The sequence below is a fragment of the Hyla sarda genome, chromosome 1, assembly GCF_029499605.1.
Source record: "Hyla sarda isolate aHylSar1 chromosome 1, aHylSar1.hap1, whole genome shotgun sequence".
Classification (NCBI taxonomy): domain Eukaryota; kingdom Metazoa; phylum Chordata; class Amphibia; order Anura; family Hylidae; genus Hyla; species Hyla sarda.
The window spans coordinates 293,292,083-293,318,117 of NC_079189.1; the positions used below are offsets into that span (position 1 = coordinate 293,292,083).

At 45.5% G+C, this 26,035-nt stretch overlaps 1 protein-coding gene across 2 annotated transcripts in view; it reads right to left on the reverse strand.

Moving 5' to 3' along the window:
• The window catches only part of GRIN3B (glutamate ionotropic receptor NMDA type subunit 3B), a 101,654-nt gene extending 76,856 nt beyond the window's left edge, over positions 1 to 24,798 (reverse strand). The window contains exon 1 of one of the 2 annotated variants that reach the window (XM_056517716.1): positions 24,010 to 24,798. In XM_056517716.1, coding sequence (XP_056373691.1) covers positions 24,010 to 24,435 — 426 coding nt within the window. In that variant the 5' untranslated portion in view covers positions 24,436 to 24,798. Of the gene's footprint in view, positions 1 to 938; positions 1,050 to 24,009 lie in introns of those variants that run through there. The other variant, XM_056517735.1, reaches the window with a different exon arrangement.
• Positions 24,799 to 26,035: the final 1,237 nt, after the last annotated feature.

Genomic DNA, 26,035 nt, shown 5'->3' on the forward strand with positions numbered 1-26,035 from the left:
ATAGTTTGGACATTTATGCAAGTGCTGACACCAAATATGCTTATTCATTTCATTTTTATATATACGCGGTCGTGCCATGGGTGATCTGATCAGCCATCAGAACGGCTGCTTTGCCGCAGATGCCGTGATCACCATTGATCATGGCACCAAAAAGGTAAATGGTAGACAGGGGCGGACAGGGGCGGACACAGACAGCAGAGGGCCCCTGTGCAAAGAATGTGCTGCCCCCCTCATATGTCAATTGTTCAGGAACCCCCCCCCTGCTCCCATTTACCCCACCCCACTTCCATGAATCCCCCTGCTCCCATTAACCCCCCTGCTCCCATTAACCGCCCCTGCTCCTCCTTCTTCCATTCACCCCTCCTGCCCCTGCTTCCATTCACCCCCCCCCCCCCCTTTGCTTCCATTAACCCCCTGCTTCCATTAATTGCCTGTTTGCATTAAAATTCCCCGCTCCCCACACTCACCTGTGTGCTGTTCTGTACGCAGGCTGCCAGGAAGCATCCCACATCGTTGCTGCAGTGACGTGGGAGCTTCTCCGCCCGGACGCAGGATCCTCTCTGGTGGCAGAAGCATTCAGGGCATGACGCTGACGCTTCCGCCAGGAGGGAATTTCAAATATTGTCCTAAAGTGGATGCTGTGCTATTATGCACCGTGGCCACTTTAGAACAGTGAGCAGTGGCAGCGCAGCGCTGCTGCTCACGTGTGTGTCGTGTGCCCGCCACCCTTTGAGGCCCCCCTCACACGCTGGGTCCCTGTGCAGCTGAACCGGCTGCACAGGTGATATGTCCACCCTGACATCAGCGTGATTGTCTGTAATATGTCTGTATGTAATTGATAACCTTCAGATTAATTACTTAAAGTGGTATTCCCATCTCCACAATAAATTTTTAACTTTGTAGGGCATGTAAAATGATACACTTTTGTAAATATATACCATTTTCACAATCTCCTTTTGATGTTACAGCTGCTTTTCTCTTCCTCTTGTTTACTGCTGGTTGTCTAGGCTACAGACCACCTCTCCTCATGGTGTGTTCACACTACGGAATCTCTGAGTGGAATTCCAATCAGGTATTCTGCTCAGAGATTGTGTCTGGACGGCAATTACCAAAATTCTTCATTGCTAGTAGTACGCAGACCTGCAACGTCACCATTGATGGCAATTCAGTCAACGAGTAACTCCACTTACAAAATTAACATTTATTCTTTCAGTGGATCAATTTTTGCAGCTTAATTTTCAATAATGTTTCTGAGGTTTCTGAACACAATTCTGCGTGTGGAAATCCTGTAGTGTGAACATACATACTTTGAAGCAGTGGGCGGGCTGCTGCTGATGTCATGTCACACAATCTCTTGAGCTGAAGAGTGATCAGAGAACCTTATCTTTATGTAAACAAATCACTGACACAGGCTCTTCTGCTTATGTGCAAGCTGTACTGTGCCAGTGAGTCATGCAAAGTGCTAGTAGCTTGCACACAGACAGTATGTCTGAACTGTCAATCACATAGCAAGAACATCCAAAAAATTGTGCACGAAAGGCACTATTACCCATATTTTCCCATCATCTCAGAAAATATAACTTTTATTAGTAGGCCAATAAAATATTAGTGTATAATATTATTGTACCTCTTCCAATCTTGGCTCCATAGTTCTGATTAAGCTATGAATAAATATTCAAATAAAAGATACATGCATCTAATCCTGTCCAAATCACCCTCCATCCTAAATTATTCCCAATACACATTAAGTGGATCTAACATGATCCTACAGAAATCTTAGGGAGGATAATTGTAAATAGTTCTGGTCCCTCGCTGGAATAAGAGGAATTCTTATGTGAACGACACTAAGGGTAAAAAAAGGCTAACACAGTGGCTCACACAGTTCTCCTTGCCAAAATTTACTAACCAGTGAAATAATAAGAGGAACACTGACCTCAAGGTCTAATAGGGGCAACTAGAATATAAGCACACCTAATGACAATGACTCCCACTTGTACATAGGAGTGATAAAATCTCCTCTATGAGACAGGCTTATTGATGCCCACACATATTGGAAAGTGCAGATGCACCTGAAATGCTCTGCCATTTTATGAATAATATTGGAGAGGGGTATTAGACAATAACACACTGGCAGCTGCTAAGTAAAAACAGTACCACATCGCTAATTCTTCATCCTGGACTAAAGAATCATAGTGTGGTAACTAATATTTGTGACTTTACTGTTTATTTACAAACATTTACTTAAATGAGCACTGTCAGATATAAAATGTTTATGTTGTACATCTTGGCAAAACAATAGTTTTTCTAATATACTTTAAAAAAATGTCAAATTTTATTAAAGAAGACTGCCTTTAAAATTATACCACTAGGGGTCCCCATACCTCCTGGGACACTGATGAGTCCCACAGAAGCATGAGGGTGTCCAAGGGTCATGGACACGAGATGGCTGATCAACAAGGCTGAAGGAGGAACACAGTATGCAGCAACACTGCTGTAACCTCCAGCTGTTGCAAAACTACAACTCCAAGCATGCCCTAGGTATGGCACTAGGTATGCCTCTAAATTTACAAATGTACTTGTGCTATAATATACATAGTAATTGGTAAGCCAACTTTTTATCATAATAAAATGACCTTATATTCTCTATTGTTTAATTTAAAAGATTGCCCTTTCTATGTTTTATTTTATGTGTTATTTGGAAAATGATTAATATTGTGTTTTTATGCAAATCTAGAGCTATTTTAATGCCCTGCCAGCAGCTACCTGACACTGGTGGCTTCAGTTCAGCTTTTTATGCTTTAAAGTGGTTGCCCTATGATTAACTATTAATTTACTCTCTTAGATCATGCAAACATATGTTTTCAATTGGAAACATTGGAAAAAATGATCCTGCATTTGCTTATTACTGTTATCTACTTGTTATGGTGCCCTCTGTTCTTTTGTTACCCTTTTAGAACTTCCACCCAGTAGGGGAGATTTATTAAAACCTGGGTAAAGAAAAGTTAACCAGTTGCCCATAGCAACCAATCAGATCGCTTATTTTATTTTAAAAAAATGACTCTTTTCCTCTACATGTTTTTTGATAAATTTCCCCTATTAGGCCAGAGGGAGCTGCTCTAGTGCCGCTGGAGGCTCCCTATTTGGGAAGCATTGATTAATATTATGAGCGAGAATCAAAAGAACACCAGGGGGTGCTATAACAAATATGTAACAGCAATAGCTAGGCACAGAAGAATTTAAATAAAAGAAATTGCTCCAATTGAAAAAATATTGTTCTGCATGATCTAACAGAGTAAATAAATATTTACAAAACTTTAAAGTGAAACACTAGTTTCAACTATCTTCTAACATGACTCTGAAAGTCTGACTCCAAGGTTTTAAGCTTCTGGATGTAAATAATTAGGGATGAGCTAATCGAATCTGACAAATCCGAATTCGTTACGAATTTCAGGAAATGTTTGATTTGCAACGAATGCGAATATTGTCGCGATTCGATTGTGTGAATCGCTTCATGAAACTCCATTTAGTGCGGTCCAGGCTCCAGGGCATCTAAAATGGCAGATCCACGTGTGAGGGCATGGGGCAAGGAATCCTGGGAAGGTGGAAACAAGGGTAGGCGGGATGACCCTGAATCACATGCAGCATGCAGCCTATCAGCAGCTAGTCACCCCTGTGATGTCACAGCCCTATATAATCGGCAGCCATATTGCGGCTAATCACTTCAGCCTTTTATTGCAGAGAGAGAGAGAGGGACAGACAGCGCTGTGTGTTACACAGAAAAGCTTTTTTATAGCAGCGATTCATCTCCCAGTCATATCAACATTCTATTACAGTGTGTGTTGCACAGAAAAGCATTTTTATAGCAGCGATTCACCTCAAGCCCAAATCCAGCCTAGAACCACTGATTGGGAAGGGAGAGAGATTGAGACAGAAAGTGCAATTTTGGGTGTAGTACACAGCGACTGTGTGCTGCAGAAATGGTGTGTACTGCTGGTGTTGTACACAAATACAGTTTTAAGCGTACTGGAGCGCATTGTCATCCCCTCATAAGTGCATACCACATATGTACATCTAAATGGTGTACTATTTTGTTACTGTTAACTCCTTATCGACCACTAGCGTATATTCATTCTCATGGCCGGTTCCCGTTATGTGAAGATTCATACCTGGCAGGTCCCGGTTGCTATCAGCAGCCAGGAACCACGGCTAATACTGGACATCGCTGATCGGGCTGATGTCTGGTATTATCCCTTTAGACGCCACGATCAAAGTTTACCGTGGCGTCTAAAACGGGAGAAAAGCGTTGCCGGTTAGCTCAGTAGGCTGTTCAGGACCACCGTGGTGAAATCAGCATCCCGAACAGCTGAAAGGACAGTGGGAGGCTTCTTACCTTGTCTCCCATTGTCCGATTGTCGCTCTGCAGCTCCATGCCTGAGATCCAGCCTGGAGCAGCAGAGCACTGATAACACTGATCAATGCAATGCTATGGCATAGCATTGATCAGTGTCTGCAATAAAGGTATTTCATGTTATAGTCCCCTATGGGGGCTATAACACTGCAAAAAATAAAGTGTAATAAAATAGTTAATAAATGTGATTTAACTCCTTCCCTAATAAAAGTTTGAATAACCCCCCTTTTTGCGTAGTGCAAAATTGCGTATTTTTGGTCACATTGTATGCCATAAAAAAATTACAAAAATGGTACTGATAAAAACTTCAGATCACGGCGCAAAAAATGAGCCCTCACATATCCCCTTATATGGTGAAATGAAAATGTTATAGGGGTCAGAAGATGACAATTTTACACATACTAATATTGGTGCACGTAGTTATAATTTTTTTAAAATAATAGAATAAAATAAAACCTATATATATTATGTATCAATGTAACTATGGATCTACAGAATAAATATATGGTGTCATTTGTACCGAAAAGTGTACTGTATAGAATCAGAAGCCCCCAAAAGTTACAAAATGGCTTTTTTCTTTCAATTTTGCCCCACAAATATTTTTTTTTCTGGTTTAGCCGTAAATTTTGTGGTGAAATAATATATGTAATTAAAAACGTACAATTGGTGGAGCAAAAAATAAGCCCTCAAATGGGTCTGTAGTTGCAAAATTGAAAGTGTTATGATTTTTAGAAGGTGATGAGGAAAAAAATTAAAATGCAAAAGCAAAAAAACCAAGCGTCCTTAAGGGGTTAAAGTCTTACGGGCCTAGAAACTGTGAAAGGCCAGGCAAAAGTACACACTGGCTGGTGTTGTACACATACTGTTTTAAGCGAACTGGAGCGCATTGTCCTCCCCTCATAAGTGCATACCACATACGTACTATTTTGTTCCCGTTAAAGTCTTAAAGGGGTACTCCCGTGGAAACCTTTTTTTTTTTTTTTTTTTTTAAATCAACTGGTGCCAGAAAGTTAAACAGATTTGTAAATAACTTCAATTAAAAAATCTTAATCCTTCCTGTACTTTTTAGGGGCTGTATACTAAAGAGAAATCAAAAAAAGAAATGCATTTCCTGTGATGTCTGACCACGGTGCTCTTTGCTGACCTCTGCTGTCCATTTTAGGAACTGTCCAGAACAGAAGAAAATCCCCATAGCAAACATATGCTGCTCTTGACAGTTCCTAAAATGGACAGCAGAGGTCAGCAGAGAGCACTATGGTCAGGACATCACAGGAAATGCATTTCCTTTTTGTATTTCTCTTTAGTATACAGCCCCTAAAAAGTACTGAAAGGATTAAGATTTTTTTAATAGAAGTGATTTACAAATCTGTTTAACTTTCTTTCACCAGTTGATTTAAAATAAAAAGTTTTCCACAGGAGTACCCCTTTAAGGTCCCAGATACTGTGAAAGGCCAGCCAAAAGTACACACCTGCTGGTGTTGTAGACAAATACTGTTTTAAGCGTAGTCGAGCGCATTGTCCTCCCCTCATATACGCACTAAGTATGACAGGAAGAGAAGTGCCAGGACGTGCACAGAGGAGTGGCAGAGGCCTAAATTCATCAGGCAGAGGTCGCAGCAGGAGTCGCAGCGAGAGGCCTGAGCTCCCGGTGTCAGCTAGTGGTCGTGTCTTGACCCGCAACCCATCTGCCATCATTGATTGGTTAACACGGTCATCCACTTCACCACAAGTGACATCTTACATCGACAGTCAATAGTGATGAGCGACAGGGGCCATATTCAAATTCACGATGTTTTGTATATATTGACAATTATTCATCCTATGTTCGTGAAATTTGCATATTTGCTATGTTCATTCACTTTTTTTTCCATGCATAAATTTGCATAAAAATTTGCATGCGAAAAAATTACAGAATAGTCGTCATTACAAACATATAGCACTATATTCTAAATATTCACAAAATCACAAAGTGCCGACATTCGCGATAAAAATTGGTATTACGAATATTAGTTCTCAACACTGCAGTCAACAGTCAGTGGGTTCCTCAGACACAACCTTCAGTTGGCATGGCCTGGGAGCAGTTCCTGTCCTCCCATTGCCTCTGTCCTATGCTGTTCCCTCTCCTACAGAAGTATCTTATGCTGTGGGTTCAGCTCCACTATTTAGTGAGGAACATCTACTAGAGGACAGTCAACAGCTATTGCCCAGCCAAGAAGTGGAGGAGACATCCGCCGCTTCCTCGCTAGGCGGGCAAGTAGTGATGAGGAGAGTGGCGTGGGAGGTGGTTGAGAGCATTCAGGCTTCTAAAGCAGACACTGTTGAGGAACCTGAGGAGGACATCAGTGACGTGCAGACACAACTCAATGATGATGAAGTCGATCGCACTTGGGAGCCGGGCTTCATCATCATCAGAAGAGGGTTGCAGGTTGCCCATGAGGTCAGTCAGCATGGTGGCAGAAGTGGTAAATCTGGAGCCAAACGTGTCCGGGGTAGACCACCTGCTTTGCAGCAGCCTACCTTCCCGGGAGGTCGTGGAACAAGGGTTCCTGGAGTCGGCGGCAGTAGCAGTTCATCAGTGCGGACTGTTGGTGGGAAAATCAGCTACTCGGCGGTGTGGTAGTTTTTCATCAAGCATCCGGAGGAGGTTAACCTGGCCACATGCAAGTTGTGTCGCCAGAAGGTGAAGCAAGGCCAGGGTCCCAATGTTGGCACCACGGCCCTGCATCAACATATGCAGCATCACCATAAAGTGGCCTGGGAGAACCGTGGCTCCAATGTGGTGGTCCAGCCTGCTGCATCACCCAGTGGCACACCGCTCCCTGTTTCAGCCAGCCAAGGCTCCACCACCTCAGCCGAAGGGAGCTGTGTGTCATACCAATCTTCTGTCTCTCCAGATGCTCCTGCTCCTCCTACTTCGAATCAGTCATTCCGCCAACAATCCATCGGTTAAGCCATATGCAAGAGACAACAGTATGCGCCCACTCATCCAACGGCACAGAAGCTGAATGTGCTCCTGTCTAAGTTGCTGGTACTGCAGTTCCTCCATTTTCAAGTCGTGGACTCTGCACCTTTCAGCGAACTGAGGACTTGTGCCGAGCCGAGGTGGAGAGTCCCAAGCTGTCATTTCTTTGCGAAAAAGGCAGTACTGGCCTTGCAAAATTTAGTGGAACAGAAGGTGGGCAAGTCCTTGAGCCTGTCAGTGTGTACCAAAGCGCACGGCAGCGCCAAAGTGTGGAACTGTAATTATGGTCAGGGACAATACTTGTATAGAGGCAGACTTCAGACAAAGGTGCCGGCTTTGAAATGGCGCAGGTCACAGAAGAAGCATGGATAGGTAAAAGCAAGGGTAGTTTATTCTCCCAGCATGCAACGCGTTTCACTGCAACAGCAGCTTCATCAGGCTCCTAGTGGTTCCTAGGCAGTACAGGAAAGAGCTGCTAAGGTTAGCCCATGAGACCCCCCCTGGCAGGACATTTGGGAGTGGCCAAGACAAAGTCCAGGTTGGCACACAATTTCTATTGGCCAGGTATGGGTACTGCTGTTGCAAATTACTGTAGATCCTGTCATGTTTGCTAAAGGATGGGTAAGTCTGGGGATGTAACTCATGTTCCCCTAGTGCCCCTACCAGTCATATCTGTACCTTTTGAACGAGTGGCAGTGGATATTGTGGGGCCTCTAGCTATACCCAGCAGCACAGGGAAACAATTTATTCTTACTGTTGTAGATTATGCAACCAGGTACCCTGAGGCTGTTGCCTTATCCTCTGTCCGAGCAGATAAGGTGGCAGATGCACTGATCAGTATTTTCTGCAGGGTAGGGTTTCCCAGAGAAATGCTCACTGATCAGGGCACACAGTTCATGTCCAATCTCATGCAAAGTCTCTGTAAGAAGGTGAATGTGCCGCATTTGGTAGCTTCTGTGGGGGAGTATGTTCTGAGATTCAGGGACAGGATGCAGGCATTGACTGGGCTGGTACAGGACAACCACATAGCAGCACAGTCCAGGCAGAAGTACTGGTATGATCACAATGCAAGGGAACGGGTCTATGAAGTGGGACAGAAGGTAATGGTTCTGAGCCCCATCAGCCAGAATAAGTTGCAGGCTGCCTGGGAGGGTCCCTTCCCCATTTTGCAGCACCTAGAACCCACCACATATGTAGTTGCCCTTGATGAGAAAGGTCAGAGGCAGAGACAGTACCACATTAATATGGCATACTATGACCCTGAGGAGGTGGTATTCAGTGTATGTAGTGCACCAGAGGAAGGGCTGGGTAGTGATCCCCTACTAGACCTAGTGGAGGAAGCTAAGAACCAGGGATCCCTTCAGGATGTAGAGATCAATCCACAGCTCTTAGCTGCAAAGAAAAGGCAGCTAAATGAGGAAATAGGCCCCTTCAGTGCCATCTTTGCCTGGGAATGCAGAGCCTGTGGTGTCAAGAAAAGAAATAGACGGTTAATGTAGACAGATCTATCAGCCTGGAGAGGCCAGATCTCTCTGTCTCCATCTTAAGGGGTAGGTGTCAGGCTCAAGGCCTGATTATTGAATCCTACATCTGTATTATAATTGTATCTGTGTGTAATGTATTATCCAAGACATGGGTGAGGGGTCATTTAGACGGTATATCCTTTGTTTTTGTGTATTTTATTGGTGGTCTGGCTGTTTGGTGTCTCCTTTGAAGTTGTGCACCCTGGTTCCATCATATAATCAAACAGATAAGGGGTCAGGAAGAGAGATGCCCCACCTGGTGGGATCAGAGGGGAGGGGGGGGGATGCAGTTTCCCTCCAAAGAAGCAGAGATAAGATTTAAAATGCTGGACTCAACTGTTGTTCAAGGCTGTGCTGACAAGACCATCCTAAGAACAGCTGGAACCTCACTCTCATGGACTGCAATATCATCATGCTGTAAGAACTTCATCTTTTGTTTTCTGAACTTGCCTTGCCAAACTCTTTTATATATTTTTGTACCTGTATGTCATTTGTTTCTGTATTTTTATATATTTAGCAATGTGATACCTTTTATCAGATTAAATGTTTAATTACTCAGCTCTTGTTACGCCGAGCGCTCCGGGTCCCCGCTCCTCCCCGGAGCGCTCGCTACACTCTCGCTACTGCAGCGCTCCGGTCAGATCCACTGACCCGGTGCGCTGCGATTCCGCCTCCAGCCGGGATGCGATTCGCGATGCGGGTGGCGCCCGCTCGCGATGCGCACCCCGGCTCCCGTACCTGACTCGCTCTCCGTCGGTCCTGTCCCGGCGCGCGCGGCCCCGCTCCCTAGGGCGCGCGCGCGCCGGGTCTCTGCGATTTAAAGGGCCACTGCGCCGCTGATTGGCGCAAGTGGTTCTAATTAGTGTGTTCACCTGTGCACTCCCTATGTATACCTCACTTCCCCTGCACTCCCTCGCTGGATCTTGTTGCCATTGTGCCAGTGAAAGCGTTTCCTTGTGTGTTCCTAGCCTGTGTTCCAGACCTCCTGCCGTTGCCCCTGACTACGATCCTTGCTGCCTGCCCCGACCTTCTGCTACGTCCGACCTTGCTTCTGTCTACTCCCTTGTACCGCGCCTATCTTCAGCAGTCAGAGAGGTTGAGCCGTTGCTAGTGGATACGACCTGGTCACTACCGCCGCAGCAAGACCATCCCGCTTTGCGGCGGGCTCTGGTGAATACCAGTAGTGACTTAGAACCGGTCCACTAGCACGGTCCACGCCAATCCCTCCAGAGGATCCACCTCCTGCCAGCCGGCATCGTGACAGTAGATCCGGCCATGGATCCCGCTGAAGTTCCTCTGCCAGTTGTCGCCGACCTCACCACGGTGGTCGCCCAGCAGTCACAACAGATAGCGCAACAAGGCCACCAGCTGTCTCAACTGACCGTGATGCTACAGCAGCTACTACCACAGCTTCAGCAATCATCTCCTCCGCCAGCTCCTGCACCTCCTCCGCAGCGAGTGGCCGCTTCAGGCCTACGACTATCCTTGCCGGATAAATTTGATGGGGACTCTAAATTTTGCCGTGGCTTTCTTTCTCAATGTTCCCTGCACTTGGAGATGATGTCGGACCAGTTTCCTACTGAAAGGTCTAAGGTGGCTTTCGTAGTCAGCCTTCTGTCTGGAAAAGCTCTGTCATGGGCCACACCGCTCTGGGACCGCAATGACCCCGTCACTGCCTCTGTACACTCCTTCTTCTCGGAAATTCGAAGTGTCTTTGAGGAACCTGCCCGAGCCTCTTCTGCTGAGACTGCCCTGTTGAACCTGGTCCAGGGTAATTCTTCCGTTGGCGAGTACGCCGTACAATTCCGTACTCTTGCCTCAGAACTATCCTGGAATAATGAGGCCCTCTGCGCGACCTTTAAAAAAGGCCTATCCAGCAACATTAAAGATGTTCTGGCCGCACGAGAAATCCCTGCTAACCTACATGAACTCATTCATCTAGCCACTCGCATTGACATGCGTTTTTCCGAAAGGCGTCAGGAGCTCCGCCAGGATATGGACTTTGTTCGCACGAGGCGTTTTTCCTCCCCGGCTCCTCTCTCCTCTGGTCCCCTGCAATCCGTTCCTGTGCCTTCCGCCGTGGAGGCTATGCAGGTCGACCGGTCTCGCCTGACACCTCAAGAGAGGACACGACGCCGCATGGAGAATCTCTGCCTGTACTGTGCCGGTACCGAACACTTCCTGAAGGATTGTCCTATCCGTCCTCCCCGCCTGGAAAGACGTACGCTGACTCCGCACAAAGGTGAGACAGTCCTTGATGTCAACTCTGCTTCTCCACGTCTTACTGTGCCTGTGCGGATATCTGCCTCTACCTTCTCCTTCTCTACTATGGCCTTCTTGGATTCCGGATCTGCAGGAAATTTTATTTTGGCCTCTCTCATCAACAGGTTCAACATCCCGGTGACCAGTCTCGCCAGACCCCTCTACATCAATTGTGTTAACAATGAAAGATTGGACTGTACCATACGTTTCCGCACGGAGCCTCTCCTAATGTGCATCGGACCTCATCACGAAAAAATTGAGTTTTTGGTCCTCCCCAATTGTACTTCCGAAATTCTCCTTGGACTACCCTGGCTTCAACACCATTCCCCAACCCTGGATTGGTCCACTGGGGAGATCAAGAGTTGGGGTACCTCTTGTTTCAAGGACTGCCTTAAACCGGTTCCCAGTACTCCTTGCCGTGACCCTGTGGTTTCCCCTGTAACCGGTCTCCCTAAGGCCTATATGGACTTTGGGGATGTATTTTGCAAAAAACAAGCTGAGACTCTACCTCCTCACAGGCCTTATGACTGTCCTATTGACCTCCTCCCGGGCACTACTCCACCCCGGGGCAGAATTTATCCTCTCTCCGCCCCAGAGACTCTTGCTATGTCTGAGTACATCCAGGAAAATTTAAAAAAGGGCTTTATCCGCAAATCCTCCTCTCCTGCCGGAGCCGGATTTTTCTTTGTGTCCAAAAAAGATGGCTCCCTACGTCCTTGCATTGACTACCGCGGTCTTAATAAAATCACGGTAAAGAACCGCTACCCTCTACCTCTTATCTCTGAACTCTTTGATCGCCTCCAAGGTGCCCACATCTTTACCAAACTGGACTTAAGAGGTGCTTATAATCTCATCCGCATCAGAGAGGGGGATGAATGGAAAACGGCATTTAACACTAGAGATGGACACTTTGAGTATCTGGTCATGCCCTTTGGCCTGTGCAACGCCCCTGCCGTCTTCCAAGACTTTGTTAATGAAATTTTTCGTGATCTCTTATATTCCTGTGTTGTTGTGTATCTGGACGATATCTTGATTTTTTCTGCCAACCTAGAAGAACACCGCCAGCATGTCCGCATGGTTCTTCAGAGACTTCGTGACAATCAACTTTATGCCAAGATGGAGAAATGTCTATTTGAATGTCAATCTCTTCCTTTCCTAGGATACTTGGTCTCTGGCCAGGGACTACAAATGGATCCAGACAAACTCTCTGCCGTCTTAGATTGGCCACGCCCCTCCGGACTCCGTGCTATCCAACGTTTTTTGGGGTTCGCCAATTATTACAGACAATTTATTCCACATTTTTCCACCATTGTGGCTCCTATCGTGGCTTTAACCAAAAAGAAAGCCAATCCTAAGTCATGGCCTCCTCAAGCGGAAGACGCCTTTAAACAGCTCAAGTCTGCCTTTTCTTCTGCTCCCGTGCTCTCCAGACCTGACCCATCTAAACCCTTCCTATTGGAGGTAGATGCCTCCTCAGTAGGATCGGGAGCGGTCCTTCTACAAAAAAATTCTTCCGGGCATGCTGTTACTTGTGGTTTTTTTTTCTAGGACCTTCTCTCCGGCGGAGAGGAACTACTTCATCGGGGATCGAGAGCTACTAGCCATTAAATTAGCACTTGAGGAATGGAGGCATCTGCTGGAGGGATCAAGATTTCCAGTTATTATTTACACCGATCACAAGAATCTCTCCTATCTCCAGTCTGCCCAACGGCTGAATCCTCGCCAGGCCAGGTGGTCTCTGTTCTTTGCCCGATTTAATTTTGAAATTCACTTTCGGCCTGCCGATAAGAACATTAGGGCCGATGCTCTCTCTCGTTCCTCGGATGCCTCGGAAGTAGAGCTCTCTCCGCAACACATCATTCCTCCTGACTGCCTGATCTCCACTTCTCCAGCCTCCATCAGGCAAACTCCTCCAGGGAAGACCTTCGTCACTCCACGCCAACGCCTCAGAATCCTCAAATGGGGTCACTCCTCCCATCTCGCAGGCCATGCGGGCATCAAGAAATCCGTGCAACTCATCTCTCGTTTCTATTGGTGGCCGACTCTGGAGACGGATGTTGTTGATTTTGTGCGGGCCTGCACTGTCTGTGCCCGGGATAAGACTCCTCGCCAGAAGCCCGCTGGTCTTCTTCATCCTCTGCCTGTCCCCGAACAGCCTTGGTCTCTGATTGGTATGGACTTTATTACAGACTTACCCCCATCCCGTGGCAACACTGTTGTTTGGGTGGTCGTTGATCGATTCTCCAAGATGGCACATTTCATCCCTCTTCCTGGTCTTCCTTCTGCGCCTCAGTTGGCAAAAAAATTTTTGTACACATTTTTCGTCTTCACGGGTTGCCCACGCAGATCGTCTCGGATAGAGGCGTCCAATTCGTGTCAAAATTCTGGAGGGCTCTCTGTAAACAACTCAAGATTAAATTAAACTTTTCTTCTGCTTATCATCCTCAATCCAATGGGCAAGTAGAAAGAATTAACCAGGTCCTGGGTGATTATTTACGGCATTTTGATTCCTCCCGCCAGGATGACTGGGCAGATCTTCTACCATGGGCCGAATTCTCGTATAACTTCAGAGTTTCTGAATCTTCTTCCAAATCCCCATTTTTCGTGGTGTACGGCCGTCACCCTCTTCCCCCCCTCCCTACTCCCTTGCCCTCTGGTTTGCCCGCTGTGGATGAAATAACTCGTGATCTTTCCACCATATGGAAAGAGACCCAAAATTCTCTCTTACAGGCTTCATCACGCATTAAGAAGTTTGCTGATAAGAAAAGAAGAGCTCCCCCCATTTTTTCTCCAGGAGACAAGGTATGGCTCTCCGCTAAATATGTCCGCTTCCGTGTTCCTAGCTACAAATTGGGACCACGCTATCTTGGTCCTTTCAAAATTTTGTGCCAGATTAATCCTGTCTCTTACAAACTTCTTCTTCCTCCTTCTCTTCGTATTCCTAATGCCTTTCACGTTTCTCTTCTTAAACCACTCATCATCAACCGTTTCTCTCCCAAACTTGTTTCTCCCACTCCTGTTTCCGGCTCCTCGGACATCTTCTCAGTAAAGGAGATACTGGCCTCCAAGAAGGTCAGAGGGAAAACCTTTTTTTTGGTCGATTGGGAGGGCTGTGGTCCTGAAGAGAGATCCTGGGAACCTGAGGACAATATCCTAGACAAAAGTCTGCTCCTCAGGTTCTCAGGCTCTAAGAAGAGGGGGAGACCCAAGGGGGGGGGGTACTGTTACGCCGAGCGCTCCGGGTCCCCGCTCCTCCCCGGAGCGCTCGCTACACTCTCGCTACTGCAGCGCTCCGGTCAGATCCACTGACTCGGTGCGCTGCGATTCCGCCTCCAGCCGGGATGCGATTCGCGATGCGGGTGGCGCCCGCTCGCGATGCGCACCCCGGCTCCCGTACCTGACTCGCTCTCCGTCGGTCCTGTCCCGGCGCGCGCGGCCCCGCTCCCTAGGGCGCGCGCGCGCCGGGTCTCTGCGATTTAAAGGGCCACTGCGCCGCTGATTGGCGCAAGTGGTTCTAATTAGTGTGTTCACCTGTGCACTCCCTATGTATACCTCACTTCCCCTGCACTCCCTCGCCGGATCTTGTTGCCATTGTGCCAGTGAAAGCGTTTCCTTGTGTGTTCCTAGCCTGTGTTCCAGACCTCCTGCCGTTGCCCCTGACTACGATCCTTGCTGCCTGCCCCGACCTTCTGCTACGTCCGACCTTGCTTCTGTCTACTCCCTTGTACCGCGCCTATCTTCAGCAGTCAGAGAGGTTGAGCCGTTGCTAGTGGATACGACCTGGTCCCGCTTTGCGGCGGGCTCTGGTGAATACCAGTAGTGACTTAGAACCGGTCCACTAGCACGGTCCACGCCAATCCCTCTCTGGCACAGAGGATCCACCTCCTGCCAGCCGGCATCGTGACAGCTCTGGTCTTTGATCTCTAAATATATGAGCTCTGGTGGAAACACGTTTATCTAAGGGTTAATTTGGTGACTTGCTGGGACTAGTAGTGGATACCCAGAGGTCTGGTGGCCTTAACCCTTGCACCATCACACTCTCTCTAGCGTCTTAGCTGGACCGATAGGGTGTGATCGCGACAGGAACTCTAGGCTGATATCTTCTGTGATTGTAGATGTTCTCTTTTCCTCATGTTTCCTGATAACTGAAAAGTTTACTGGCAGACGTCTGTGACCCTTTACATCTGCAGTAATCCCATGCTTTACGACAACACAACCCCTATCTAGTAATACTACCTACCTTCTGCCACCACTAATACTATGACTGCTGCCCCCTGTGCACTCAATACTGTAATTTTAGTGCTGTTCAATTCTCTGAAATAGAATAGAGCCTGAGGACAGCGCTAAAGATCACACAGCACAAAATAATGGTCCGCAGACCAAACCCCAATATTAATTCAGACACCAGATCAAACCAAAATACACCTCCCATGGAGTGCTCCTCATGTCCTCCTCTCAGACTGCAGCTAATGGCCCCCTTACAGGTTGCCACTTATGGGCCCCCTTTTGCATTGACTGTTGCTCATGGCCACCCATTTTAGACAACCACTCATGGCCTCTCTTATATATTGCCGCTAATAGGCCCCCCTCTAATGTAGGCTGCCATTCGATGGCCCCTTTTTTCATATATATTCCTCATTCACACTTTTCTAGTACCTGTTACCAGGGGCGTAGCTATAGAGGTAGCAGAGTTAGCAGGCGCACCAGGGCTCTGGTGCCTAAGGGAGTCCCAAAGCACATCTGCCCCATTAGAGACCAGTATTAGAATTGGCATATGGGTACCTGTTGCAGATTTTGCATCAGGGTCCAGAAGCTACAAGTTACGCCACTGCCAGCACCAGTACCTGCACTACAGCAGTTTCTTGCACTTACACTTGCAGGACTTTTCATGACATGAAATATAGCCAGTAAAGGCATTGTGCAAATCACAGTAAATTATTAGCGATTAGCTAAAAGCAGTGGAAGATGGGTGGTGGCAGTGACACTTTTGGTCCAGGCCCCTGACAAAAGTACCACCATTACTGCGCTGATGGCGCCCTTGGTTTTCAGCCTCAGACTGTAGCATCTGTGGAGCTCTAGAATAGTGTTGGGCGCGAATATTCACATTTCCAATTTTTTGCGTGAATATTACAAATTCGCGAATTTGGGAATATTTCGAATATATTCACTATATATTTGAAATTATGAATATTCACTTTTTTCTGTATATGCGCATAATCGCATATGCGCATGTTCGCATATGCGAATATTCGCATATATGAATATTCACATATTCCTTCTTTTCACTTGTGGGCCAATTAGAATGAAGCAAATACACTTGTCAGAGGTTATCAAAGTTGCCCACCCTCTCACTGTTTTCTTCCTTGAATATGCGAATATGCAAATATTCACATATGCAAATATGCGAATATTCGCATATGCGAATATAACGAATATGCAAAATTTGCGAATATAGGACAAATATCTGTCTATATATTGGCGAAATCTGGCGAATTAGAATATGGCCAATGCTGCTCATCACTACTCTAGAACACAATGTTGGTTAGAAATGGCTGTTTTTACCTTCAGTATTGATGTAGTTAACTCCTTGGGGACGGAGGGCATATGCATACATCCTCGCGTCCCGTCACTTAAGGACCGAGGGCGTATCCATACGCCCTCGGCATTTCCGATCACTGCCGCTTGCCGGGCGGTGATCGGACCGGGATGACTGCTGATATCTATCAGCAGGCATCCCGTGGCAATGCCTAGGGGGGTTCTGAGTCAATTCAGACCAGCGATTTGCCCGCGATCTGGGCCATTCGGGTCACTGGTGACCCGATCGCCCGGAAAATAAGAATGATCGGAGCTATCAGAGACAGCTCCGACCATCCTAAAGGATAGGAGCGAGTTGGCAGTGTTGCCACGCCCTCCTATCCTCTGCCATTGGTCAGTCAGGATGACCATCAATGGCAGGAGGGGGGTGGGGGTGTTAGAGTTCATTTCCCCTTCTCTGGCCACCGATCGAAGTCGGGGCAGAGCGGGGGGGGGGGGGGGGGGGGGGTTGACACGGGACATGGCCTGCTTACCCGGACCGGCGGAGGCGGCGGAGTTGGCATCCCGGATCAGCGGCGGCAGCAGGAGGAGCGGCGGAGAAGGCTGCAGCGAAGATCACGGTAAGTGATCTTCTCTGTGGCCTTCTAAAAGCTGCAAAACTACAACTCCCAGCATGCCCACACAGCCAAAGGCTGTGTGGGCATGCTGGGAGTTGTAGTTTTGCAACATCTAGAGGATCACAGTTTGGAGACCACTGTGTAGTGGTCTCTAAACTGTGGTCCTCCAGATGTTGCAAAACTACAACTTTCAGCATGCACTGACTGTCTGGGCATGCTGGGAGTTGTAGTTTTGCAACATCTGAAGTGGCACAGTTTGGAGACCACTATACGGTGGTCTCTAAACTGTAGACCTCCAGATGTTGCAAAACTACAATTCACAGCATGGCCAGACAGCCAGGGATGCTGGGCATGCAGTTCTGTAATATCTGGCCCTTCATATGTTGCAGAACTACAACTCCCAGCATGCCTGGACAGTCTGGGCATGCTTGGAGTTGTAGTTTTGCAACATCTGGAGGGCTGCAGTTTGGAGACCACTACTTAGCTGTCTCCAAACTGTTCTTCCCCAGTTGTTGCATAACTACAACTCCTAGCATGCCCAGACTGTCCAGGCATGCTGGAAGTTGTAGTTCTGCAACATCTGAAGGGCCAGATATTGCAGAACTACACGCCCAGCATCCCTGACTGTCTGACCATGCTGGGAATTGTAGTTTTGAAACAGCTGTAGGCACACTGGTTGGGAAACACTAAGCTAGAGTCTGTTTCCTAACTCAGTGATTCCAACCCGTGTACATCCAGCTGTTGCAAAACTACAACTCTCAGAATGCACTGACAGACCATACATGCTGGGAGTTGTAGTTTTGCAACAACTGGAGGCACATTGGTTGAAATCACTGAGCTAGAGTCTGTTTTCTAACTCAGTGGTTCCCCACCAGTGTGCCTCCAGCTGTTGTAAAACTACAACTCCCAGGATGTACGGTCTGTCAGTGCATTCTGGGAGTGGTAGTTTTGTAACTGCTGAAGGTTTGGGGTGCCCCCACCATGTGAATGTTCATTCACACGGGCAGATTTACAGTGGGTTTCCTTCTACAAGTTTGAGCTGCGGCAAATTTTCCGCCGCAGCTCAAACTCCCAGCGGAAAACTTACTGTGAAGCCCCGCCTGAGTAAATGTACCCTAAAAACACTACACTACACTACCAAATAATAAAACACGTCCCCCCCCCCCAATAAAAATAAAAAAAAGTCACATATGGCAGTGTTTCCTAAAGGGAGCCTCTAGCTGTTGCAAAACCACAACTCCCAGTATTGCCGGACAGCCATAGACTGTCCTGGCAGGCTGGGAGTCTTGCAACAGCTGGAGGCACCCTGTTTGGGAAACACTGCTGTAAGGTTTTACTGTAGGTAACCGGGTCCGCCCCTATTGCAAATTCCTCATTTAGGCCTCAAATGCACATGGTGCTCTCTCACTTCAGAGCCCTGTCGTATTTCAAGGCAACAGTTTAGGGCCACATATGGGGTATTTCCGTACACGGGAGAAATTGCACTACAAATTTTGGGGTGATTTTTCTCCTTATATACCCCTTATGAAAAGATAAAGTTGGGGGCTACACCAGCATGTTAGTGTAAAAAAAATCAAAAATAAATTTACACTAACAGAACGGAAATACCCCATATGTGTACGTAAAATGCTCTGCGGACGAACTACATGGCTCAGAAGTGAGAGCGTCATGTACATTTGAGGCCTAAATTGGTGATTTGCACAGGGGTGGCTGATCGTTACAGTGGTTCTGACATGAACGGAAAAAAAAACACCCATATGTGACCTTATTTTGGAAACTACACCCCTCACGGAACGTAACAAGGGGTATAGTGAGCCTTAACACCCTTCAGGTCTTTGACAAATTTTCGTTAAAGTTGGACATGAAAATTAAAGAAAATTTTTTTTCCCTGAAATGCTGGCGTTACCGCAAATTTTTCATTTTCGCAAGGGGTAATAGGAAAAAAGCCCCCCAAAATTTGTAACCTCATTTCTTCTGAGTATATAAATACCCCATATGCGGAGGTAAAGTGCTCTGCGGGGAACTACAATGCTCAGAAGAGAAGGAGTGCCATTGAACTTTTTGAGAGAGAATTAGGCTGGAATTGAAGGCTGTGTGTGTTTACAAAGCCCCCATGGTGCTAGAACAGTGGACCTCCTCCACATGTGACCCCATTTTGGAAACTACACCCCTCACGAAATGTAACAAGGGGTACAATGAGCATTTACGCCCCACAGGTGTCTGACAGATTTTTTGAACAGTCATCCGTAAAAATGAAAAATGTAACTGTTCCAAAGATCTGTCAAATGCCAGTGGGGTATAAATGCTCACTGGGTGTAGTTTCCAAAATAGTATGCCATGTGTTTTTTTTTTTTTTTTACTGTTCTGGCATCATGGGGGCTTCCTAAATGCGACATGCCCCCAAAAACCATTTCAGCAAAATTCGCTCTTCAAAAGCCCAATGTTGCTCCTTCCCTTCTGAGCCCTCTAGTGCACCCACAGAGCACTTTATATACACATATGAGGTATTTCCTTACTCGAAAGTAATGGGGTTACAAATTTTGTGGGGCATTTTCTCCTATTACTCCTTGTGAAAATGAAAAGTTTTGGGTAACACCAGCATTTCAGTGTTAAAAATCAAATTTTTCATTTTTACGTCCCACTTTAACGAAAGTTCGTCAATCACCTGTGGGGTGTTAAGGCTCACTATACCCCTTGTTACGTTCCTTGAGGGGTGTAGTTTCCAAAATAGTATGCCATGTGGGTATTTTGTGCTGTTCTGGCACCATAGGGGCTTCCTAAATGCCACATGCCCCCTAAAAAACCATTTCAGCTAAATTTGCTTTCCTAAAGCCAAATGTGACTCCTTCTCTTCTGAGCATTGTAGTTTGCCCGCAGAGCATTTTACGCCCTAACATTGGGTATTTCCTTACTCAGAAGAGATGGGATTACAAATTTTGGGGGGCGTTTTGTCCCATTACCCTTTGTAAATATGGTAAATTTAGGGGAAAAAATGCACTTTAGTGAAAATTTTTTTTTTTTCATTTACAAATCCGACTTTAACAAAAAGTCGTCAAACACTTGTGGGGTGTTAAGGCTCACTGGACCCCTTGTTACGTGCCTTGAGGGGTGTAGTTTCCAAAATTGTATGCCATTTAGGTTTTCTTTTGCTGTTCTGGCACATAGGGGCTTCCTAAATGTGACATGCCACTCAAAAACCATTTCAGAAAAATTCACTCTCCAAAATCCCATTGCTGCTCCTTTACTTCTGTGCCCTCTACTGCGCCCTCCGAACACTTGACATACACATATGAGGTATTTCCTTACTCGAGAGAAATTGGGTTACAAATTTTTTTTCTCCTATTACCCCTTGAAAAAATTCAAAAACTGAGTATACAAGAACATGCGAGTGTAAAAAATGAAGATTTTGAATTTTCTCCTTCACTTTGCTGCTATTCCTGTGAAACACTTAAAGGGTTAACAAACTTTCTGAATGTCATTTTGGATACTTTGAGGGGTGCAGTTTTTATAATGGGGTAATTTATGGGGTATCACTAATATGAAGGCCCTTCAAATCCACTTCAAAACTTAACTGGCCCCTGAAAAATTCCGATTTAGAAAATTTTGTGAAAAATTGGAAAATTGCTGCTGAACTTTGAAGCCCTCTGATGTCTTCCAAAAGTAAAAACATGTCAACTTTATGATGCAAACATAAAGTAGACATATTGTATTTGTGAATCAATATATCATTTATTTGGAATGTCTGTTTTCCTTACAAGCAGAGAGCTTCAAAGTTCGAATAAATGCAAAATTTTCTATTTTTTCATCAAATTTTGGAATTTTTCACCAAGAAATGATGCAAGTATCGACAAAAATTTACCACTAACATGAAGTAGAATATGTCACGAAAAAACGTTCTCGGAATCAGAATGAAAAGTAAAAGCATCCCAGAGTTATTAATGCTTAAAGTGACAGAATTGCAAAAAAAAATCCCATCCCTAGGGTTATAATGGGCTCCGTCCCCAAGGAGTTAAAGGGGTACTCCAGTGGAAAACTTTTTTTTTTAAATGAACTGGTGCCAGAAAGTTAAAAAGATTTGTAAATTACTTATATTAAAAAAATCTTAATCCTTTTGGTACTTTTAAGCAGCTGTATGCTAAAGAGGAAAATCTTCAATTTTTGAATTTCTTTTTTGTGTTGTCCACAGTGCTCTCTGCTGACACCTCTGTCCGTGTCAGGTACTGTCCAGAGTAACATAGGGGGATTTTCTCCTGCTCTGGACAGTTCCTGATACGGGCATCAGGTGTCAGCAGAGAACAGTGTGGACAACACAAAAAAAGAAATGAAAAAAATAAAGATTTTCCTCTGTAGCAAACAGCTGCTAAAAAGTACTGAAAGGATTAAGATTTTTTTTATAGAAGTAATTTACAAATCTGTTTAACTTTCTGGCACCAGTTCATAAAAAAAATAAGAAAAAAGTATACTACAGAAGAAGCTCTTTTCTTTTTGAATTTCTTTTCTGTCTGACCACAGTGCTCTCTGCTGACACCTCTGTCCATGTCAGGAACTGTCCAGAGCAGGATAGGTTTGCTATGGGGATTTGTTCCTACTCTGGACAGTTCCTGAAATGGACAGAGGTGTCAGCTGAAAGCACTGTGGTCAGACAGAAAGGAAATTCAAAAGCAGCTTGTTCCGTTATGCGCTCCGTCCATGGTCCCCTTACCTTCTGCTGCCGACAGGGCTGGGACTCGCATCGTGGTACGCGCCCGCATGCGAGCCCCAGTCCGTCACTTTCCGGATGTTTCTCCTGCCTCTCTGCTCCGGCGCGCGTGTCCCCGTCCCCTAGGGCGCGCGTGCCGGTGCTTTAAGATTTAAAGGGCCAGTATGCTCATTAGTGTAATCCACCTATGGCTCATTTATAAATTCCTCCACCCTCCTCAGTTCCATGCCGGATCTTTGTTGCCTTGTGCCTTTGAGAAAGCGTTCCTCTAGATCGCCTTGCCGTGTATCTGATCTCTTGCTCTTGTTACTTGACCTTGCTCCTCTGCTGCCTGCCTACTGAACTCCTGCTTCGCTTTGACTACGCTACTGTGCCGCCTGCCCTGACCTTCTGCTATCCAGACTGCAAGTTGCCTTATCCCTCCTGTGCCTCGCATCTCCTCAGCCGCCTGTGTGGTCGAACTGTGCCAGGGGTAGCGACCTGGGTGCCGCCTGCAGCAGCAGCAAGTCCATCCCGCTTTGCGGAGGGCTCTGATGAAAACCAGCGGCACCTTAGACTCCACTCCCTGGTACAGTCCGAGTCATCTGCCACACAGGTCCAGTGGATCCACCGGGGTTCCTGTCTTCAGAAACGTTAGTGTTACACAGATGGTAAGTACTAGAAGGATTAAGATTTTTTAAGAGAAGTCATTTACAAATCTATATAACTTTCTGGCACCAGTTGATTTAAAAAATGTTTTCCAGTGGAGTACCTCTTTAATGCAGATCAAGCAGTAATAGTATAGCCAAGAGCTAATAAAAGTGCAACATATAATAGTGACATATACTGTATATATATAAATGTGTCTTGTGGTTCTTGTAACTGGGAGCATGTTATATAAAGTACAAATTATTATTTTTTATTTAGAGAGAGAGATTATTCCTCTAAGTAATCCAATCGAAAACTTCTACAAAGCCTCTTCCCAGTCTTATATGGCTGCTCACAGACACCAGTCATCTGCTCAGGAAATATAGGATACTTTATTTACTTAAGCACAATGCTGTTTTCCACACACAGACTTCCCATTCATTTTCAGGACAAGTGACAACATATGCATGGCTACCTCTCCATCAAGAGCAGGGAACAGGACTCAGTCAATACTGATCACTCAGGAACTACCAGGGAATGTGTAATGCACAAAAAGGGATTTTCTATGATTGATAATATTGATTTATTGTCTTGCATACGTCCTTGAGCATTTTGAAGGAAATACACTATTTTTTTCCTTGCTATGTAGTGTACATCTAGAGAGTTAACAAGCAATTATTATGAAGATGTAAATCATCTTTATTCCTAAATTCATGACAAAAAACATTCACAACCTCAACAACCAATAAAATTGGATCACTGGTAAAAGATAGAATATGTTATAACTGAGAAAGTATATATCTTTAACAAACCAGAAGGTAAAACATTATTATTATAACAACAATATAAATACAAATACAATATGAATACATATAAAGTCTAAAATGATTGGGTGGCCATTATCACAAATATGAGCGATTATATATGTTGCATGGACAGATCTGTCTTTTCAGGACACACCAATAATACTGGGTATGGCTCTTGATTCACTATGATTGGTTCGAGTTCAGTAGATTGGTTGTCCAATGACCAGGGCATGGAACAAACAGGAATCAACAGATAAATTACATTGAGAAGAAGGAGTTCCCAAATTGAGCTGGCAGTGAAAAGTTTAGAAGATGTGTGTTGTGATAGCCGTCAGATGAATGACTAGAGTAGACGGCATGCTGGTATACATATATATAGTTAGATTGTATTAGAATGAGGTATGATAGAGAGAACATTAAAAAAGAACATTAACTTTGGTGCAAACACTTAGTGAACAAGTTAACATTTAAATTTTTTCATGCATAACAAGCTGTTATTGACTAAGGCTTTCTCGTTCATGATCTTTTAAACTTGTGGCAGTATTTTGACAAAGGGTTTTACTGTGTTACCTTAGTGGTCAGTGGCATGATCTGTTCTTGCTCCAGAATACTGAGGAATGGTATCTCCAAGAAACTGGACAAAAATTCCAATTGTAGCAGCTCCTCCTGTGACTGGGGAAATGCCAGCACTGCAGCCACTCCTTGGGCAACTATCACCTGGCATAACCATCGTGCCAACGAGACAGGATCCCTTTCCTTTGGAGCTCCCGAAACCACTTCTAAACTTAGATTGTATGGGAGCAAACTGCTGCGACTGATCCGGGACAGAACATTCTGGATTTTGGTCTGCGAGTGTCCAGCCAAGGGTAAGAGGGCACCAAGACGAACTGTGTGCCCAATACGGGCAAGAATACGACATGGCTGTGGGTGACTACAGCAAGGCACCAAGCCGCAGAATACACCAAGGTATACGGAAAGCCAGTGCAAAATATCCATGAGGTAAAGCTAAAGGGGGAGGGGGGAAGAAAAGGTGGACGAAGCAAAGACAGAGGCAGAAATATGAAAAATGATATAGAAGATGTATGAGCAGGGATAGTGAACGAAAGATGAGAAATCAAACAGGCAATTGGGAAGTCATGAGAGGAGTCAGGGAAAAGTGGTGAGGGAGGATAAAGTGCATGAGAAAGGAGGTCAATGGGAATATACAAGGAGAGAGGTGATGATCATCCGTAAAGGTAAAATGGTGCGGAGTATGAAGAGAGAGGAGGGCAGGGTGTCAACATAAAGGATGAGAAGTCGAGGATGGTAATATATGGAAAGAAGTCTGTCCAGGATGAATCAGACTGGATGCTGAGTTGAGCTCAGCTCTGTCACTGTTTGCTGGAGTCTGGTGATACTGACAGAACAGAGAGAGAGAGAGAGAGAGAGAGAGAGAGAGGGGAGGGAGAGAGACCAGGAGGGAGAGAGGGACCAGAGGAGAGGAGGTCAAAAATATTGATGAACAGGGGAAGGAAAGCAAACAGAAGAGGATGAGATAAGGAATGCTGAGAGGAGATTCTGGAAAATTAAGCAACGAAATGTGACAACAAATTAAGCTGCCTGTCACAGAAAAAGTGCGAAACTTATGAGAAAAAAGGCAGGACAGGCAAGGAGATTTTGGAATGTAGAAATATGAGACTTTAAAGGGTTAAGTGGAAAGGCAAAAACTGCAGACAGACCTAGGATGCTGTAGGTAGGCTATAAAGTTGTGACTGGTGTGAGTTATTGTTTTCCAGGATCACAGATTATAAGGCCAGTCTATAGAGAGGTTGGTCCTGAAGCATCTCCGAGACTGTCTGGGGCACTGACTACAAGACAAGGGCAAATGAAGAGAAATGGGCAGTAAGGACACGAGCGTGACAATGAAATGCATTCTCCTCAGTTTACGTTATTAGTGTAATGCAAACTGAGAATCACAGAGGAGCAAAGTAGACAACATTACATATTCACACAAGGGATCATCAGTGGGCATAGATATTTTAGCCATTTTAAGGTCTGTGCAGACTGCAGTGGTGTATTGGTCATCATATGCCCTGTCACTGCCAGGCACTGCCATCAATTCTTAACTCTTTATATTCCATCATGTAAGGAATGGATGTCGTGTGCAAAGTAAGGGTTTTTGGCTATAAATACTGGGGCTATTTGGGGTCGCAATATGATTGTCTGTTGCCTTGTAGTTTGCTAAACCTGGATGGTGTCCAAAGAAAGGCAATTGTATCAGTGGAAAACTGCCAACAGGAAATGGAAGAGGAGAAATACTGCCAAAATGGAAAGAGTTAAAAGATGACAGAAAAATTCTGGACTGGAAGGAGACAGGTAGAATTATGATGCTGGAGAGAAGTGAGCAAGGAAACAGTTGGTGAAATGATGCAAGGATTGACAATGACAATACATGGTAATGATGAGGGGAGGGGGGGGGGAGACTAGATTCAATGTCCTGTGCAACAGGAGGGTGGTGAAGACTAGTTTTATGAGGCAGTGTTCATGCTGCATTAGGCACACACTGTGGTACAACTGAGAAGAGGAGCAGAGGTTTGGAAAGATGGCGGGAAATGTA